This window comes from Nymphaea colorata, chromosome 2 (genome assembly GCF_008831285.2).
Source record: "Nymphaea colorata isolate Beijing-Zhang1983 chromosome 2, ASM883128v2, whole genome shotgun sequence".
In the NCBI taxonomy this organism is placed as follows: domain Eukaryota; kingdom Viridiplantae; phylum Streptophyta; class Magnoliopsida; order Nymphaeales; family Nymphaeaceae; genus Nymphaea; species Nymphaea colorata.
Genome location: NC_045139.1, coordinates 14,178,308 through 14,198,513, shown reverse-complemented (window position 1 = coordinate 14,198,513; position 20,206 = coordinate 14,178,308). Strand labels below are relative to the sequence as shown.

Genomic DNA, 20,206 nt, shown 5'->3' with positions numbered 1-20,206 from the left:
AACCTACTGGTTATTGTATGCATATAAAAAATGTGGGCATGAACTTATAAATAAGCATCTGCTGTGAACATGCAAATCAAGAACATCCATCGCAGACAAGATTATGCTCGTGCCTTTCTATGATGTCAGAACACTGTCCTTTATGGGCCTGAACAGGACTTCAAAATCTCTAGATTATGGCCTGTCCATCCCACGAGGGGTGAAAAGACTTTAGGGTAATGTTTCGCGAATAGACAGTGGATGAGGTTTTCAGATTAAACTCCAAAGGACTACAACCAACTCTGCAAGGAAATAGACATTTAATAGATTCAGTTTTTGGGTGGCCGCAGGCATGCAACCCTGGTTACTTTTTCATTCTTCAGATGCTGAGAAACCTTGGTTTTAGCTTCATGATTATCACCCTGTACCTATCGTTCTTGCACATGCCTGAATATGCAGAAGCTTCACTTGTAGGCAATAAGACTCTCTCCATTATATCATGTTGTGTCCTTGAACTTACAGTAGTCTAGAAGACTGCAACTCTACATATCCTCTACTATTTTTCATGCTGGATTGGCTGCAAACTTGTTTCCTTGCCAAGCTTCTACATTCATCTGCTCATTTCGCAGCAGGGCAATGACACGCTAGCTCAAGGTGATGTTTTTTCCGTGAACAAACTGTCTCAAGAATCAAGATGTCATGACTTCTGGCCAGTTCATGTTCTCTTTTCCATGATACAAACTTTAAAATTTTCTCACTTAAAAAAAAAAAATCCATTTCTTATAAGCTTCTCATTGCATTTTACAGTGAGGCAGAAAAGGCAGGTGCATGCCCTGGTCGATCAAATCCTTCCAGATATACCTTCTTGGTTGATTGGCGGTACTCGCACCAACTTGATTGAAGCTCGGATGTCTCCAAAATTATTGCTTTACTATGAAATGACAGATCTTGTTGGATTTTTTTTTTTTTTTGGGAAATGCTTACTATAAATCATGAACGCGTTTGTTTTCCAGGGAAAGGCAGGATTGCAATCTTGGTGGATTAGTAGTTAACAAATGTAAAAGAAATAACTTTGAATCTGGAATTTGGCATCTGAGTCCAAATCCAAACTGAGATGATCCAAGTCAGAATTGATTATAAATATATTATGTGAAACGCATTCAAACATCGTAGAAACTTTGCTCATAGCGTCAAAATGTGATTCCTAAAATTGGTACCAATGGATCACCCAAATGATCCATAAACGACTTGGGACTCAGTTTCTAATAATTCCATCTGCATACGGATCCAAATAAGCTGGATCCGAGAAGGTTGGAGTTCAATTCGGTGACACTTCAGGCCCAAATCGAGTCCGATCCGTTCACATCTCTATCCCGAGATTCGGATCCGGAATACCAATTTGAACGCAGCTGACAACTCAGGCGTTAGTTTTCGTTATTCTATAAACGAAGAACGTCCCAATAACAGCACGGGAGGAGCCGGAGCTCGCCCACCTCCCCTTCGCGGCCGGAGCAACGTCCGATCCCCTCTGCGAGTTGCTGCGGTCCGTCGATCTCCATCCTCCGGTGAGCGAGCGTACTTTCTGTTCCTGTCGTCCCTGTCTCTTTCTTTTCCGCCCTCACATTTCTGCATTTGCCAAGCTCCCGTAAGTGCGGAGGGACGTGAAGCTTCTTATCCTGTAAAATATATGGATTTAGTCGCTTTTAGTGTCTTCTTTGCGATCCCATTTGAGGTTTTCGGTTATGGTCGATTACGAGGCTTTGTTTTGATACAGAGCGACCAACATGGATCCGATGTCGATGGTCAGCGGCACCCTCGCCGAACTCGATGGGCAGATCACCGATATGTTCCGGGCATTGGCGTAAGCTTTCTGAATCTGAATGATGGTCGTTTTGTTGGTGTGCTCATTGCCTCATATTCTTATTGAAGAATTCTTTTTCATGTTGTTAATAAATAATGGACGTAAGTTTTAATGTGTTATAAGATTATATACTCATCTAGATATTGCTCTTCTTATTTTTTGGAAGAAAAAAAAGAGCCATAAGGAGTTTTGCAATGAAGCAACAAGGCACCACCATTCTTTGTGGGTTCAGTCCATTTTCGACAGATCACGATCGAGAACAAAATTCCTGTTTCATGTGTGTGTGTGTGTGTGTTTTTCTTTTTCTGACAAAACATAGGCGGGAATACAATTTTCTCGTTTTTCGCTTCTGTCTCTCCTTAGTTACTTTGTTGAGAAAAAAAGAAAAAATTCAGGAGTTCTTTTTTTTTTTATCGCTCTCTATGAGTCTATTCAAAGGAATTATGTAAGTAAACGTGAAAATTTTACTGTGCGTTTATTGCTTGCCCATATTGTCAATGAAGCTTGGCGTTCGCAAATTTGGTAGATTCATTTTCCATTCTCAACATTTTTTTTGTTTTCCTGTTCATGCGAAATCTTAATATATGACATTGTGAAGTGATATTTTACTAGAAAGTCCATAGTAATAAATCACTGATATGTAAATTTTTATATTCCCATTTGCAACTTAATGCAGTTATGCTGAAATGATTTTCAGGCTTCTTCTAACTCTCTCTAATGCTAATGTACCATGTTCTTTTGCAGGAATGGCTTTCAGAAGCTGGAAAAGATTAAAGATGCTAGTAGGCAGAGTAGACAATTGGAAGAACTGACAGGAAAGATGCGTGACTGTAAGAGGTAGCAGCTTTCATCTTTATCATTTTGTCTGATCAAGTAACCTGGCGACTATGTTTTACTACGTTTCAGTTTTAGCACATGGAATTTTGTTCGTGTTTGATGCTCAAGTATCAAGTATGAGAAACACTTCTAATTACACATACATCAACTTTACACTCTTTTAGCACAAGAGATAAAACACAGTTTGATTGCTGTTGGATGGTTAATGCTTATTGACATCTTTCCTACTGCTAAACATATTGAGGTCATAAAGAATATTCGTGTTCACCAATCACTATTGTAACTTGTCTTGTCTTTTCCACCCAGGCTTATTAAGGAGTTTGACCAAGGAATTAAGGAAGAAGAGGGTAGTTATGATTTCCAAACAAATAAGATGCTCAGTGAGAAAAAACAGTCAATGGTGATGGGCTACTTAACTCTCACAAAGCATGATTATTTGCTGCAAAATTTTCAGTCTCATTCCAGTGTCAAGCTGATTTCTATGTCTATGTTTTTTGCAGATTAAAGAATTGAATTCCTATGTCGCACTTCGCAAAAAGTATGTAATCTATTTCTCATTCTCTCTCTTGCTTCTGACAAATTGTTATAAAATGACTAGGTTGTGATATGGAGATCCCCTTTTTCGAAAAAGACCAAGACGAGAAAAACCCCATCTGTTTCCCATTTGTTGAAAGCACTCTGACATAATTTTTTTATTTTTTTTAGTTTTCCTGGTCTTTTTTGCGTCATTTTTGCTTTAAAGTTTAAAATTTAAATTAAATTATTTATCTTCATTTCTACCATTACTAAAACATCATTTTTATATTTGATCAAGTTACTTTGATGTTTGTTTGTTAGTTTTCATTTATTTTACTTTTTCCTAATTTTTAGGATTTTCCTTTTCTAAAAAATTATTGATTTTTTCCTTAGATTTTCAGCTTTGCTGAAAAGTACTTGACAAAAACCTCACCAGTTAAAACCTGTTAATGATATTTATGACAATGTTTTAGATGTAAACTTAAACATTGAAGAAAAATTCTGCAAGTGAAACTTAAGGAGGATTCATTTGTTCAGCATTTTAAACTGATTTGGATTAGTCAGACTATGCTTATCTTCTGACTATGTAATAGTATCCTTCATGATTGGTGTTTAGATATTCAAGTTCCCTTGAGAACAAGAGAATTGACCTGTTTGATGGACCTGGCTCTGAAGGACCTCCTGAGGATAATGTTATACTAGCTTCATGTAAGCATCTTCACTCACTCACTCTCTCCCTCCCTCTTCCAGTTTAGTGAAGCATTACTTTCTAATCTAGACAACCATAGCATGATGGAGATCATAATTTACGTGGCTTAAATAGTAGGACCGTAAAGAGCTTTGATTGCAATTACTGGACACGCTTCTGATGTGGACAGCCTGTGTCTTTTCTTCAAGTTCACAACTATTGGCAGTGATGTCATCCCTTTGTCTGCCTTCTGTTTCTTTATGGGAACATCTAGCATCTCTTGACTCTTCCATCGTAGTTATTGGTTTTGTAGCTGAAGAGCAATAAGCTTTCTTATTTATAGTTCATGTATGTGGCAGCATTGACAAATCAGCAGTTGATTGACAAAGGAAACCAAATGATGGATGAAACTGATCAAGCTATAGAGAGGTCAAAGCAGGTAGGCTTCATGAAATGAAAACATCATTATCTTTATTTCCTCTGTTTACTTGTTAAACATATGTTTTGTTCTTTCCTTTAGGTGCAATTTTTTGAAGGCCTTTCTAAGGAAAATTTTCTCCTCAAATAATAATATGTTTCATTTAAATAAACATGACGTGGTGCATAATGCTAACATTATTATGTAATGCAAGATACATGGGTCCCAGGCTACTATTCTCCTGAGAAGGGAAAAACGACAATAATTATTGCTTTTCAGTACCATAAGAGGAAATACAACTCCAATTTAAATTAAAGGAAATGTCTTCCTTGTATAGCTCGTGTGGTTAATGTTTCCAGATGATCATGAAGTATGCATTCAGCTAAGAAGATGGCTTAGACTATTTGGATTTGAAATGGGGCATGTGCAGTTTCATGAGTCTTCTAATATATCAATTCTTCATAAATATGTTGCTCATAAATCTTGCTCTAATCATTCATTTACTGTTCTGGATGATAGGTTGTTGAACAGACAATTAATGTTGGGGCAGAAACAGCAGCAGCTTTGAAGGCACAGGTCTGTGATCCTACACAAACCATGAAAATATTGCTTATCTATTTCAATTTCATGTTTATGGTCAGCATCATGAAAGCATTATTTTGTGTTTTCAGACAGAACAAATGAGTAGAATTGTCAATGAGTTAGACTCTATTCACTTTTCAATCAAGAAGGCTTCCCAACTTGTGAAGGAAATTGGTAGGCAGGTTTGTGCTCTTAGCTGCTTATGTCCTTTTTGCAGTATGAGGCTTGATAATGGACTTGCCTCAGTGCTTAGTATACTATTATCTGATATTTGTCACATGTTCATTTGTTCATTTATTTGTGCTTTATGCTAGGTTGCTACTGATCGGTGTATAATGGCTATGCTGTTCATCATTGTCTGTGGTGTGATCGCCATCATCGTTGTAAAGGTTTGAGAATATTTCAATACCTTTTTATTTCCTAGTAGGGTTACTTTTTTATATCGGTTACTGATAGGTCACATTCCCTGTCTCTACAAGGGCAACATCTTGACATATAGCTACAATTCGGTGGACGAGAAGATTTTTGTTTATAAGTGTTGCATTGGATCAATTCACTGATCAGAAGGCAGCAATAATGTATAGTTAGTGTCTACATTCAAAAATAAACAGTTTCACTTCTATATTAAAAACTTGCAGGCTCTCTTTCTGTAACACTTTTGAAAACCATGTTTCATAAATAAAATGAATTTAGCCTCCAAAAAATAAATTCATACAAATGTTGTGATTGTTTGCGGTATTTGTCCATCTCAATGAGTTAAATCATAAATGCCTTCTCTCAATATTCAGTGAATGCTAGGAATTAGGATGTGACATGCGATCTGGTTTGTGAATTCAAAAGTTGCTTTGCAGGATAGAGCATGAGCCCTGGAATTTAAGTTGTGAATCCATGTAAAAAAAAAAAGATTGTGGCGTTCTTGAATTGGTCTGGTGATATTTTGTCAAAGTATTTTGAGCTAGTAAAAGTGACAAAACATGTAAAATTATTCTCAATAAGTGTTGGCGTAATTGTCACATGTGCTAAGTGCACCCAAATTAACTAGATGTTCATTCCTAGGTTGATAAAGATACTAATTAGGGTAAAGGCATTTTATTACTTTTATGCTTCATATCTAGCTTTCCTTTCAAGTTTTAACTCATTACTTGCTTTCTGAATACTGGACGAAGCATAAGATATGGAATATGATGGACGTCACTATGATCGTGTTTGGTGTTCACCTTCTAGGATTTTCTCATTTTTTAAGTGCCAATGTAGTCATTGCATAGGTTTAGTTAACTGTGTATTTCACTTCTGATTTAATTTAAAGATTGTGTTGCTTGCGTATAAAAAATCCCAGTTGATAGTCAAAATAACTCTATCTGCCATTTTGATGATCAGATTGTGAACCCAAACAACAAAGAGATTCGAGATATCCCAGGCTTGGCACCTCCAGTGATGTCGCGGAAACTGCTTTGGGATAACTGAGTGGAGCATGACAATTTTGATTCTCATACTTGTTATTGTTGTTGTCGGTCGTTCTTTCCTCATTCTTTTCCCCCATTGTTGCCATTGCATCTGCAACTGTGGCTGCAGCAGCTGCAACTATTGTCTGTGCCGTGGTAGAAAATGTTGGATGTTGGGGGTTGTTTCACATTATTTTCTCTTGTCTGAGCCAGTGGCTGTATATGCCCGATGTACCAAGAATTAAAGTTCATTGTATAATCGTTGTTAGGTTGGTCGAACAACTGACTTGTCGTGTACAAATGTTTATCCAGGTGTACTATGTATTCTACTTGTGCCTTATGCTTTTAGGTCCTTGAAGAGAAAGTTTTTAGATGCATCAAAGATGAAATTCCTGATTAATTGTAGTGGGTGAAGCTGATCATCAATAAGAACCATTCTGTGATTTGGATGTCTTTCGGCCTGTTTCTTTAAAAAGAAAAGAAGTACGTGCCCCTGTTCCGCGGCTTCCTACTTCACTTCAAACACGGGGAGAAGTTTTTGCCAATGTCACAAAATTTGCTCTTGGAAATGCTGAAGAAGGAAAAATTTTGATGCCATTAATTTTTGTTAGCATGGAAAACAATCTCGGACATATTAGCTCTATAAAAGAAAAAGGTGTGCAGCCGATGCAGGAAATGCATCTGGAAAAAATAGCCACTCGAAATTTCTATTATTCCATAAGGGTTGGTCTAATGAAATACCATATTTCTGGGGTTAACAATGTTTCTTCTGAAGGAAAACGTCTATAGTTTCAAGATCTCATCAACTTTTGATGTTTCTTCTGAAGGAAAACGTCTATAGTTTCAAGATCTCAACAACTTTTTTCATGAACCACAATTTGGGCACAGAGCAAAACAAAATTATATGGAACAGAGGGCCATGTTTCTCTGCACTCTGAGCTTTGTGCCTTGATGTTCGCTCTTGCAAGACATGGCTGTTTATGCTCTCACCGACAGCTTGCTTTTTCATAGGGTTGTCAGATGCGCACAAGGGTTCATGTCCCATACCACTTTTGGTTGTACTTAGAAAACGGAGACTGTGTGAATATTTCTGAATATCTTGTTCTGTTTTCAGCGTTGCACGTGAAGCAAAAAACCTTGACAATTTTTTGGCCGCAGAAGTGAGAAATAGTTCCCTAGACACACACATATTCACAAGGAAAACCCTTCAACAACAACTGAAGGACGCAGGAAGCTGGTGTTTTGGGAAGGGACAACCATCAAATGTCTATCAAACGTCTGGTTTTCACACGGTAAAACCAGTGGGTAGACTTCTGTATCTCAAAATTTACCCATACATTCCTTTGGTTGGAACCAGGGGCATTTGGGTAAAAGTCTCTTTGTTCTTAACCAAATATATTTGGGTTCGACTGAGAGAGAGAGAGAGAGAATGGTTCTTCCTTGGCTTGAATAGTTCATAAAAACTTGTCTCTCAAAAGAAACTGAACCTGCTCATATTTAAATTACCTTTCTGTAGCCTATTTTTTACTATGAAAAAGGAGATTGTGACGCATATCTGAGGGTTGGATGAGGGCTTCGGCTTTCACCCAGGAAGAAGATGTATAATGTAGACAGGCATCAGCTTGTATTGCATGGCATGATTTTTTTTTTTTTTGTTACTTAAAAAATTAATTAGTGAAAATTAAATTATTTAACAAAATAAAAATTCTTACTTGAAGAACCATGCGGAACTTGTATGGGTTTGAACTTACAAGGATAACCCCACTTCAATGTCCCGCTATCTATTTCTAGAATGCAAAACGATAGAGATTGAACAAAAGCCGTTATATATCGTTGTTGAGTCAACGTCCCAACGGTCCTCCAGCAGACAGAGGTGGCATCGACGAAGTGATATCTTTAATATGTGGGGTCCTCTTTTTACTCAAATGGATAGAGAAGTGAGAATCTAAGATAAGATTGCACTTTTAACCAGCACTAAGAAGGGTCTAAGTTTAAGTTGGTTAGGTAAAGAGTGTATATATATATATATATATATAACTTTTTTTTTCATTTTTCAAATGTCGGTTTCATGTGAATTATCTAATGATTCTTTTCTTTGCTTCCTAAAAGGTTTCCAAGATATCGTGTAATACATTTACGCTTTTTCTTTTTTACAATATTCTCTTTCAAGTTTATCCTATTTCCATTTGCTCGCACAAAACGAAACATCATTCGACTTAACTGGACGTAAAACCCTTTTATTGATATGAAGTTCAGGCACACAATATAAAATGTTCATGCTCTCTCTCTTCTCTCTCTCTCTCTCTCTGCACTGCCCACATGCTCTCCTTTTCACATTTATTGCAGCAAATTTTGTGCAACCAGAAGTGGAATTCTGCTAACTGCTAATCCTTGCTATCAGTGTCGCACTTAAATATCCTTTCGTAAATGTGCATTTCCTCTATCTGATTGTGATGTTTGTCTTTATTCCATTTGAATAAGGCTTAGAAATATGCTCTTTGTAGTCGATGGGCCTTCGGGCAATAAACAGTTGGTAGGTTGCAAAATCTTCCTTTATTAAACCAATCTTCCTCAAAAAGAGGTCTCCTCGAAAGCAATTCAACATTCACCATGCAGTAACAGTTAAAAAACTCGAAGCAAACTTTTTCTTTCTTTCTTGCAGGAGACCAACAAATGGGTGGCCAAGGTCGGCGTGGCGAGTAAATAATCAGCATGGCCGGGACACCGACCCCGAGGGTGATTTTTCCGTGCATTAAATAGAAAAAATTTGTTGAAAGTTCTGCAATGTAATGTAGACGAGGGTGGTACAGAGTACCATGTGCTTTCAACAAACTTGGGGTGGCTTCTTCAATACTGTCAACACCATACAGTAAGTATAAAAAACATGTGCTTTTCAATGCACTAGAATGGTCCTTTGCATGGAGATAGACAATAAGGAAGCGGCTCAGTCGGTTGTTCTTTTATTAGTGATAAGTCAAAAAATTTTCATGAAAAGAGCCAAATTATAGTTTCAAAACTTTAAGAGAGGCTGAAATACCATTTTTCAATTTTTTTATATAAAATACATGCTTTGATCTGATCTTACTACCGCCTACCCAATTAGTGTTTGGTCCAGATCTTACATTTCTCATCTCATCATAGATGTGGATCTCAAAATGACATTTAATTGTGTGTGGGTTGAACTTGGCATCTTTAATAACTCAACTCAAGCAAAAAAAGAATGCATTAATTCAGCACAATGACTTTTTAGGTTCTCTACGATAGTTCATTTACTAGCCAAAGGCCAAAAAAGTTCCGAATTGTTGGTTAACACCTAAGAATGTCTTAAGATAAACTTAGAACAAACTTCATGGGGAAATTCCCTAATTCCTTGCAATATCTACCAATACCCTATATATGCACCATTTATTTATAAATTTGAGTGGAGGCAAAGTTCGATAGATAAAAGTTGTGAGAACAACAAAAGGCTAATTTTTACTAAGAGGTAGCTTGATTGATGTCAATACTTTTCCTTCTAGGTTGGCAAAGCATGAGTAATTTTTTCTCCATGCTTTTGTATAGTGTATTGTTCTTTTTATATTTCGGTTTCAGTTTATCAAGTAAAATTGCGAGATATGGACTTAGAGGGTTCGTTTAGCTTAATAGGGTGGCCGACTGGACTCCGCCTTTCACTTTTTGAAGAACAGAGAAGGAATAGGAAAATATTTGTAGCTTGAGTAAATCCAAACAAGATTTTCTGACTATGACGTTTACCCCTTACAAGAGTCAAGAGTCTAAATTCATTAGTATTTGCCACACTCAAGTTTCATATATCTATGTCACAAGGACACACCAATTTCTTAATTTTGTCGCGATGAAATGTCCTTCACGGGCCCAAAAAAGGTACGTTTTTTCCTCTTCTTGTGCAAGACCATGACCACCACCTTATCTGCTGCGGCCCGTTGTCATTGCACCAACCCCTTCGATTCACATGCATGCACCATTTTAAGGTAGACGAAACCTTACTTTGATGCTTTTTTATATATATATATATATATATATATATATATATATATATATATATATATATATGCTCTTGATTCTTATAGTTGCAAATGGTTCAAATATAGTGCAAGAGTTTTGGTATTCTTGGCTTTAGGATATTGGAATCTGATCCGACTGTCAATTTATTTTAGCTAGTCTTTATGCGAATCATTTGCGGCTCCATCTGTTGTTAGGGATGTAGACAATTCAGATTCAGATAATCTAAAAATCGAACTCAGTTGAGTTGAGTCTCAACCATGAAAGAAAGAACAAAGTACCAACAACATAGTCTAACAATTCAAATCATTACTCATAGTGATCATCCATCAAGAACATCAATACCGATAAGATATGGGAAGGCAGGCTTGATATGAACCATCAGACTTTGAACACACCCAGCAAACTGAACCAAGGGCATGTAGGATACCTATCGGGCTCGGACCCGGGAGCCTGGGCCCGGTAGAGTCATGGAACCAAAAAGGCGGTCAAAGCCCGGTTCTCATCTCTACTTTTGGGGCCTTGCTGTCAGGAGTAAGCTGAAGAAAGGAATTGCATATATTTGCTTTCTTTTTTTCACTTTTCAGCTTTAGAAACCAACGGTCACGTAATAATAATATAACCAACATGAACTTTTTCACTCATCTACCTGAATCTTTAGCTATTTTCTTGTAACCTTTATTTTTTTTCTCCCCCCCCCCCTTACTTTTTCTTTTTCTGTAAAAACAATAATTAAAAGATTTGCGATTTGACCACTGAGCTCAGTGGGACATGAGATGCACGGACGTGATGATCTTTGCCCAACTTTACCTTTTCTTGTAGACAATGATGGGATGAAACCGCGGACGATTTTGGGCCGTTGGATGCCGCATCTGACGGTTCCAAATGCACATCCTCCTCTTCTGCTAGTAGAAATATAGCCAACAGTGTTGGTTTGAGAACAAGACTTTGTGTGTGCGAGAGAGAGAGAGAAACAAAAAGATACTGATTTGTGACTCCTAGCAAATGCAAATATGTTTGATGATTTAATGATACCATTTTAAATCTGACAAGTTATAATTGAGTAAAGAAATTCAGATACGATTATTGATTGGATTCAAATCTGGCATACAGACTCATAATTAAATCTAGATCCAAGTCTGATATTCAACTAGAATCTGATAAAGATCTGAATCTGAATTCAATTAAATAGAATCCAAATTAAGTTGAATCTGGTGAAACTTGAATCCTACATCAGCCCAAGCTTACAGATCTTGTGAAGGGAAAAGAAAAAACAAAAGGAGGGAAAAACTACGAATGAAGGAACCCAAAAGATTGGAATGAGGAATTCCTTTATTGACTCCATGACCAGCACTTCTCAATTTAAGGCAGCATGTGTCCATTCTTGCCCCCATTGGGTTGCATCTGCACAAAAGCCCACATGGTTGCCCACTTGTGTCCATTGTGGGTTCACAAAAAAACATCCCTGAGTCAAGCCTCCCTCATTTATTCTGTGATCGCTACTACACAAGGACATCTCTCTCTCTCTCATATATATATATATATATATATATATATATATATATATATATAGTCTCTCTCTAGTTTGCCTTATAATTGACCCGGTTCGGATCAGTGTAATTTGGTCTGACATGGGGAGAATAAGATTGAGTCACTAATCAGATTCATATATAGCTTATAGTTTTTTAACTGAGTTTAGATTTGAGTTTTAGAAATCAGTATTTGATCAGTTATGAACCGGGTCCAACCCATTGACATCTCTAGCATGGGACAACAAACAAGGAGACAAAGGACCTTGAAGTTCATTCAAGAAGGCACCATTCTAGTTGCCTTTTGGGAAATGATCATTGTGGTTTCTTTAGCCTGTAATTCCTTTGACGGTCAAGATATCAAATCCTTAAGTCCCACCCGTCACTACCTAAACATTTTTCTTTTGAATTCACGTTGGTCATTGATCATGATAAGCGCTTGATTAGAAAGCTAATTGAGTATGTTTGGCAACTTGAGAGCAATCGTGTCTGCGAGATTGTTAATCCCAAGACCCATCAACGGACGCAGATGAAACATCAATAAATCCATGCAAAGATCTCCACAGGCCAAATTTGGGTCCGCACTAGGTTTCGTTAGTGGAAGATTCACTGTATACTCATGCTAATCCTTTGATGAGGAGGATGATTCCATAGTTGGGCTAGAGAAAGAGATCTAGGATTTCAACTTTTGGAATATTTTGGGGCCATCCATTCCCCAAATCTAATATAATATAATAGCATTGAAAAAAAAAAAAGGATTTCATACTTGCTCAAAAGAATGGAACAAGCAGGACCAGCACAGTTTCCCACTCATAAATGTCATCAGCTTATGATGCTAATGAACAAATCAATGATTTTCAAGAGCTTGAGATCTTGAGCAGTTGAGCAAAAGGATTCACCACTCCCTAGGATTTAGAAGAAAAAAAAAAATCCGTGGCATGTTAGTCTTACGAGTAAAAGAGACTCTACTTTAAAGCATCCTAAGTTGGGTTTAGCCATGCCAATAAAACTGTGAACATTCAACATGTAAATTTGCTGGCAAAATCTGGTAAACAGGTCTGACTTAAACCACTCCAGTAAAATTTTAAACTTTTTACATTATTGGTATAAATGGGTAGTGAAAAATTATATAGGCATGGGCAAGAGGAGGCCCACAAGGTCTTGGAAGGACCAACTTGGGGCTATTAGTCCTGGTCGGTAGCCCAAACCAATACCTAGATTCTGGAGGAACATTAGAGAAACCACCCTCCAAACTGTATAAAACAATACCCAATTGGGGGAAGAACCCTCACAAAAGAAAGAGCCAGGGCAAGGACCCGGAAATCTTAAAGCAAAACCAACATGGGAAACCAAGCCACTATTAAAAAATGAACAAAATCCACAGACATTCTCTTCATATGATTTTGAAAAAAAGGAAGAATAACAGAGGAGCTTCAACATTTTCCAGGCTCTTCAAAACTCGGTCCACACCAGCACTCTGTCTCTCTCCCTCTCTTTTTGCTTTAACTGCTTTTTCCCCTAATACAAGGGTACGCCAAAAATAAAGGTAACCACCCTCAGCTCTCTGACCGCGGGCAGGCCAGCTCCCTGAGAAAGAGCCAAAGAGTGCATGTGGGTCCCCCACAGGGCAGTTCTTTTCTTATCTTGGTGACCGTCTTCAAGCCTTGGATTTTGAGTAAAAAGCCTTAAGAGGTAGAGAAGATGGAGAGAGAAATAAGAGAGAGCGTGTCCATGTAGAGACTATAGCGAAAGAGAGAAAGTGAATGTGTGTGTGTGTGTGTGTGTGTAATGAGAGAGAGAGAGAGTTCCCTTGAGCTTTATTCTCTTCAAATTCTACAGGGTGGTGTTTGGTGTACAGATTCAAAACGAGGTTTAGGAAGGGAGGGAGTGAGTCTCCTCCCCATTGTCTTCTTAGAGATCACCCTTCTCCTTCTCCTCTGCTCAAATTCTTTTCCTTCTGTATTTTGACCTTCATTCTTGACGGTGCCCACCTTGGTTTTATTCAAATTCTTTTAGTTATTCCTTTCAAGTTGCTTTTCACCTCTTCAAGGCAACACAAGAATCCAAAACCCATCTCAAGTATATTTTAGAAGAGGAGCGAGAGTGAAGGCCAACATTGAAGGCTGCATGAAGAATTAGTGAGAAAAATGAGAGATGGGAGCCAGAAGAAGAGCAAGGTCTTACTGACAATGCCTTTTTTAAGTTTTTTTTTAGTATTTCCTATCTTCGATCGATTGACATTTGCTGAAATGGGTCTATTCTGGTTTTCTTCTTTCTCTTTTCAACTTCTTAATTCTTCTTTTTTGTCTGTGTGTCTTTGTATGGTCTTCTGTGGACTCAGCTCTCCTGGTCTAAGACGCTTGTTAGAAAATGGTTCAATATCAAGAGTAAGGCTCATGATTTTCACGCTGATGATATGGTTGAAGATGGTGGGTTTCTGCTGATTTCCCTTTTCTTTTTTTGTCCTTCAATGACCAATAAGGTTCTTTTTCTTGTTTCTCTACTCCAGAAGTACCTTACTACCTTAAAAATATGATCTTGGCCACGATCCATTCTCCAAAAATTGAATTTTCTTCATTTTTCTTTCAATTACCAAGATGGGTTTTGATTAATGTTGCATTTTTCTTGTTCGAGCTACTTGTGTTTGCTTATAAATTTCGTTGTTCTTCTCATCAGGAGCACTTGTTTTTTTTGTAACCGCTGCTCTATCTCCATGTCAATTTCTCTTGCTCGACAAGGGGGTTTTCAGTTAATGCACAAGTGATTGGCTTCTTAAGCAAATTTCATTTTCGAATCTCAGGTGGTGATGGGGAATGGAGGAAGAGTTTCTCAGAGAGGGAAAGTTGCACGCTCAAGAAAAGCAAAACAGGTTCCACCATCTAGAACCCATCAATTACTTTTCTTTTTCTAATTTTTCTTCGTTTTTCTTTGATATCTGTTTTCTCCCTTTCCCATTTAATGGATGAAATTTGGTTATGTATTTGCTTCCTATTTATTTTTGAGTTTATTTGCACTTCCTCTTCCAGAGCGACCATCAAAGAGGATCTCAGAGATTCATAGAAGACCAAATTTCGAGTTTGACACTGCTTGTCAAGTCACTGATGTTCAGGAGTACAGGTACTGGAGAGAGAGAGAGAGAGAGAGAGAGAGAGAGAGAGAGAGAGAGTTTCAGTATTTTCGCAGTATTGGTGATTTCTTTCGTTTTTCATGTGGGCAGGTTATTTGTGGCTACGTGGAACGTAGGTGGAAAATCACCTCCGAATCATCTGAGCCTGGATGATTGGCTTCATACATCTCCTCCTGCTGATATTTACGTTTTGGGGTACTAGACATTTTTTGTTGATTTCATTTCCCGTGTTCGGGCTACTTGTTCTGTTCATATTGCAAACATTCTCCGTTTGCAATTTGAGAAACTAAAAAGGATCATCTCGGGGTTTTTTTTCCTGCAGTTTTCAAGAAATAGTTCCTCTGAATGCGGGCAACGTCTTGGGTGCTGAAGACAGTGGGCCTGCTATAAAGTGGTTAGCATTGATACGGAAGACGCTGAATAATCTTCCTGGTACGAGTGGCACTGGTGGCTATCAGATGCCTTCACCAGCGCCTGATCCCATCGTCGAATTAGACGCTGATTTTGAAGGATCAACAAGGCAAAAGACCACGTCTTTCTTCAGTAGACGATCTTTCCAGTCACTTAGTCGAAGTTTGAGGATGGACTGTGATATTTCAATGGCTCAACCGAGGCTTGATCGCCGACTCAGTGTTTGTGATAGGGTCATGTACAGTAATAGGCCTAGTGACTGTGATGCCACTTTTCGATCGGGTTCGTCTGATGATGAAAATGCTGGTTGTGATTCTCCCAGTGCAATGTTCTGTTCACCATCATCTTGCAGTGTGTCAAATTCCATGGCTGAGGAAAGAGACAGATCTGTGGGTCATTCACGATACTGTTTGGTGGCTAGCAAGCAAATGGTTGGAATATTTCTTACAGTTTGGGTGAGAAGTGAGATTAGGGATGATGTTAAAAACCTGAAGGTTTCTTGCGTGGGAAGAGGACTCATGGGTTATCTCGGAAATAAGGTAAAGGGGTTTGCTCTCGCATTCTTTTTGAAATCCATTAATTGGTTCCTCAAATGCAGTTATATGTATTTCTGGTTTATTAATTCTCTGGCCTTTCAGGGCTCTATTTCAATAAGCATGTCTGTGCACAGAACAAGCTTTTGCTTCGTCTGTAGCCACTTAACATCTGGTCAGAAGGAGGGTGATGAGCTAAGAAGAAACTCTGATGTAATGGAAATTCTGAGGAAGACTCGATTCCCTCGCGTTCATGGACTAGGGGATGAGAACTCTCCAGAAACAATTCTTGATCACGAGTAAGCCATTAACAAATCAAAGGACAATTTTATTGTTTTCACTTCCATTTTTTCATGCAAACGAGCGATTGCTCTAGTCGAGGTTTCATGAAGTCATGTCCCATATTTCTTTTCCACCTTGACTGTGCCCAATGAGACGAATTTGTTTTTCTGGCTCCAGTCGAGTCATTTGGCTTGGTGATTTGAATTACCGGATTGCTCTGTCGTATCGTGCTGCAAAGGCCCTTGTTGAGATGCACAACTGGAGAGCATTACTGGAAAATGATCAGGTTGGTGTACAAACTTGCAGAAACTGGTTCATGGTGGAATTGGTGTCGTAATCTCCTTTTCCTGTCTCGCCCCATATAATTGTGTTGAATGAATGAACGCTGGCTGAGACTTCCAGCTTTGTTCCTCAAATTTTCTGGTGGTTTTGTTATGATGATTGCAGTTCTCGCTGGGTCCAACTTCCTCAACATATCTGTTTCTTGCAACGCTTTTGCAGAAGCTAAAAACTTTTAGACTAATTATTTTATGATTCCGAGTTGTTTCCACATACTTGGGTTTTCTTTTTTTCTTTCGTCTTTTGAAACGTATGCTAGATAGAGGTCTTAACCTCCCATTGCCTTTCTCCAGCTTAGGATTGAGCAGAAACGAGGTCGGGTCTTCCAGGATTGGAATGAAGGAAGAATATACTTTCCACCAACTTACAAATATATGAACAATTCAGATCGATATGCAGGTGACGATTTGCACCCAAAGGAGAAACGACGAACCCCTGCATGGTACGGGCACATCCTATAGTCCTCAATTAAAGTTTGGTTTTTCTCTCCTGTCCAAAATTTGTAGGCACCTTTCAGCTGTCGAGTTCCGGTCTGGGATATCTCTGCATTTAGTAACTTTAGACAGCTATTCTTTCTTGTAGGTGTGATCGGATTTTGTGGTATGGCAGGGGTTTGAATCAGGTTTCTTACGTTCGCGGTGAATCCAGATTTTCTGATCATCGCCCAGTATACAGTGTGTTTATGGCAGATGTAGAAACTATTAACCATGACTGGGTTACAAAAAGCATGGCTTGTTCTAGTGCCAGGGTTGAAATTGAAGAGCTTTTGCCTCATGCACATGGTTATACTGAGCTCTGTTTTTTCTAGACAAACAGAGGAATTCTGAACTCAAAATTCAGGTCCGAGTTTATTAGCTTCTTCTTCCTCAAAATTTTCTACTGTGTCTTATTGTTTATATTAACATTTTTGTTCCCATGGCAGAATTAGATGTAAAACGTGACATCTATGCAAAGGAACCCATTGCATATTCTTCCTAAGGGAGCAGGTGTTGTCCTTATAAGAGTCACTGCCTGGTGCAACGGTCAAGCACTTAGGGTGTCAGCATGGAAATACGAGTATCAGGCCGAAGAGTAGCCACTTTATGCAAAGGATTCTACAGCCTGCCATTCTCCAGCATCTCGAAATGCAAAACTGCATTCAGTATGGCCCTTTAGCATGCTTTTGGTCTTTTGTTGATGGTCTTAAGAACTGCGAGACTGCTTTTTCTGTTAGTATTTGCTTTTTGCCTGCCATATCACTGTCAGTGACTCAGTCACTTCCATATAGAATCTTCAGTATCTCTCTATATCAAAATGTTTATGTAATTTTTTTGTTGCTGGATTAGGATTTGTTGAGCTACCATCAACATCTGCAAAGAAGAATCTCTGGATCTTATTTGATGGGTTCTGTAATGGCCTCACAATTTCGACAAAAAAGGTAGCCATTTATGGTTCTCAATTTGTTCTTATTGTCAAATGATTGATTATTTCTATTTTTCTTTTTACAATGGAGGTGTCTGATGGAAGATAGTACACGTCTAGAAAATTTTGAATTGATAAAGACCACCTAACTACTAATTACTGTCTTAGTCGGCATCTTGCGCTCACTGTTTTCTCAGATATCTATCGAGTTCCAAGTCTTGTGAAATACATTACATCCAATTAATTTTCCTTCATGGGACCCAAGTCTCTCTGCTGTCATTTCCTAACTATTTCAATCTTTGTTTGGCGTGTTTTGATAGTGATGATGTGGGCAGAAGCAGCAATGATCCTCTCTTTCTAGCCGGTGATATATGCAGATGCTATTGACCCTTGATCTTGAGGTAGGAACTAAACACAGTGGTTCGACCATTTTCTGCATTCTGCACCCACAAAATTTTCTATGGTCTTGGCAGAGTGAGCTAGCAGCGTTCATCGGTATATTTAAAGCAGCTATTAACTCCGCTGTCCTAATCGCATCTGATCCCTTGTAAAGCGGGGAAAACTGTCACATTAGCTTTTAAGATGCTTTCTCTCTCCCAGCTTGCAAGAAGTCCTGTCTACTCATCAATCATAAAAGCGGCAGTCTGTTTAACCACCAGAGTTCACTCACCTTTGACTTTGGAAGAAGCAAATGTTCCATATGGGTTGAAAACTTGTTATATCCCACCAAATAGACTAAATTTGCAAGTTAAATCATGTGATCCTACTAGATTGGTGGATCCATGGGCGGTTGTAGGAGGTTAATCTTTTTCAACCTGATTTTAGCAGTGTAACCTTATACTATCGAGCACCAATCTTATGATTCATATGAAGAAGGAAACTCTAGGCCGTTAAACATTCAGACCAGGTTGAATGAGATTGAGTTTTTCATTGAATCATATGTTTTACATAAGCTAAAATCCAAGAGAAGTATGTATTATGGATTTATTCATGTGTGTCGGTCTTGTGTGCTTAGCATATTGTTCTTGAGCTCACCCAACCCCTGCCATTCTGTTGTCTGAGTTTTTTCCCGGTGTTGTTCTCATAAGTGTCAACGGTTCGAGCTCCCCTTTGTCAATAAAGAGGGAAAACAAAGAGCTAACGAAATCGAGCCCCCCTGTCGGCCAGCACTCTGAGCTTTTCTGTAGGCCCAGTAAGGCTGGGGACAGGTAGACTCACCTTTGCCTCTTGAGAAGATTCCTCTTTCAAAACTATGAATTTTTTGATGGAGAAGACATGAACCTTTGAACAAAGCCAACTTGGCTCAAGCATCAAGTAAACATGCTTAAGAACTTAAATTGGCCATCTGGCAGTTTTATTCGCATCTAATCCACTTTCTCTTTTCCCTTTGCAGGATTGCAGAGCTCAAGATATATGCAATTTATACATGATGACCAAGACAAAGCATATATATATATATAATATTGAAGCATGAAGAGCCTCAGGAAGTACTCTGAGGCTGGCCTAGAGTACTGGGTCTAATTTGAAATGTTGTAGAAAGCTGAAGAAAAAGAAAAAGAAAATAAAGCTGGAAAAAGGGAAGGTAAAGATGTGGGTGTATATTCATGACCCAAGCATGAGGATATGTGCATAGGTAATGTTCATCTGCAGCATCTTCTGGTCTCCCTTCTGAAAAAGGCGCCTGTTGATGATCGCCTGTCTGGTCTTAAGAATAAAGCTAGTGCAAGTTATGACGAGAATTCTTTAGACAGTTGGGATTTCAGATTTTGATGTGTCCCTGTCTCTGCAAACAAATATATATATATATATATATATATATATATAGAGAGAGAGAGAGAGGCGCTGCTTCTGACTGTTTTGGTTGGTTTGACTGCTGGTCAAAATATTTGCTGGTCTAGCTGCTGACCCACTTTTTCCCTTGTGCTTACGTCTATCCCTGTGGGTGGGATGTTAAACCAACACACGACCTTATGGGCTTCGTTGTCCTCATCTACCGTCTGCTATCTTACGTGGGCTTTCACTTTCTCTCTCCCTAGAAGCAGGAGCTCCGACTGGCTTGGAAACCAGATCGACTCTCTTCTCGTTCTCTGTGGATTGGTAATTGGTAAGATGGGGTTAGGCAGTGGCCAACCATAGACACAAGCTGCATTGGAGCTCTGAGTGGCCTGGAAATCAGTCCAGCGGCTTGTCCTTGCAAATTCATTCGCAGATCAGCAATCAAGCAGCACCCGCGACTCTTCT

At 38.6% G+C, this 20,206-nt stretch overlaps 2 protein-coding genes across 4 annotated transcripts; both read left to right on the top strand.

Annotated features, from left to right (window-relative positions):
- The first annotated feature begins 1,488 nt into the window (after window positions 1–1,488).
- LOC116248281 (novel plant SNARE 11-like) lies at window positions 1,489–6,698 on the top strand. Of its 2 annotated transcripts, none has more exons than XM_031620976.2 (11): window positions 1,489–1,544; window positions 1,754–1,840; window positions 2,585–2,677; window positions 2,984–3,077; window positions 3,178–3,215; window positions 3,810–3,901; window positions 4,241–4,320; window positions 4,819–4,875; window positions 4,971–5,063; window positions 5,196–5,270; window positions 6,259–6,697. In XM_031620976.2, the coding sequence occupies exons 2-11, from the start codon at window positions 1,764–1,766 to the stop codon at window positions 6,343–6,345; spliced, it is 786 nt and encodes a 261-aa protein (XP_031476836.1). In that variant the 5' UTR covers window positions 1,489–1,544; window positions 1,754–1,763; the 3' UTR covers window positions 6,346–6,697. The 2 variants fall into 2 exon arrangements, with proteins under 2 accessions (XP_031476836.1, XP_031476837.1); XM_031620977.2 differs by having other exon boundaries at window positions 1,495–1,624; window positions 6,259–6,698.
- A 6,882-nt stretch (window positions 6,699–13,580) lies between these two features.
- On the top strand, window positions 13,581–19,737 carry LOC116248668 (type IV inositol polyphosphate 5-phosphatase 7-like). Of its 2 annotated transcripts, none has more exons than XM_031621591.2 (14): window positions 13,581–14,049; window positions 14,214–14,301; window positions 14,673–14,741; window positions 14,899–14,989; window positions 15,090–15,194; window positions 15,322–15,949; window positions 16,049–16,242; window positions 16,403–16,511; window positions 16,858–17,006; window positions 17,174–17,404; window positions 17,487–17,705; window positions 17,890–17,981; window positions 18,286–18,366; window positions 19,359–19,737. In XM_031621591.2, the coding sequence occupies exons 1-10, from the start codon at window positions 14,020–14,022 to the stop codon at window positions 17,370–17,372; spliced, it is 1,662 nt and encodes a 553-aa protein (XP_031477451.1). In that variant the 5' UTR covers window positions 13,581–14,019; the 3' UTR covers window positions 17,373–17,404; window positions 17,487–17,705; window positions 17,890–17,981; window positions 18,286–18,366; window positions 19,359–19,737. The 2 variants fall into 2 exon arrangements, with proteins under 2 accessions (XP_031477451.1, XP_031477450.1); XM_031621590.2 differs by having other exon boundaries at window positions 17,147–17,404.
- Window positions 19,738–20,206: the final 469 nt, after the last annotated feature.

Excerpts from the sequence above, each read along its gene's own strand:
- LOC116248668 (XM_031621590.2), top strand. The coding sequence starts at position 14,020 with ATGAGAGATGGGAGCCAGAAGAAGAGCAAG. Across the intron at positions 14,050-14,213 it reads GGAGCCAGAAGAAGAGCAAG|CTCTCCTGGTCTAAGACGCT; the intron begins GTCTTACTGACA and ends CTGTGGACTCAG. Across the intron at positions 15,195-15,321 it reads GCTGATATTTACGTTTTGGG|TTTTCAAGAAATAGTTCCTC; the intron begins GTACTAGACATT and ends TTTTTCCTGCAG.
- LOC116248281 (XM_031620977.2), top strand. The coding sequence starts at position 1,764 with ATGGATCCGATGTCGATGGTCAGCGGCACCCTCGCCGAACTCGATGGG. Across the intron at positions 3,216-3,809 it reads TATGTCGCACTTCGCAAAAA|ATATTCAAGTTCCCTTGAGA; the intron begins GTATGTAATCTA and ends ATTGGTGTTTAG. Across the intron at positions 5,064-5,195 it reads TGAAGGAAATTGGTAGGCAG|GTTGCTACTGATCGGTGTAT; the intron begins GTTTGTGCTCTT and ends GCTTTATGCTAG.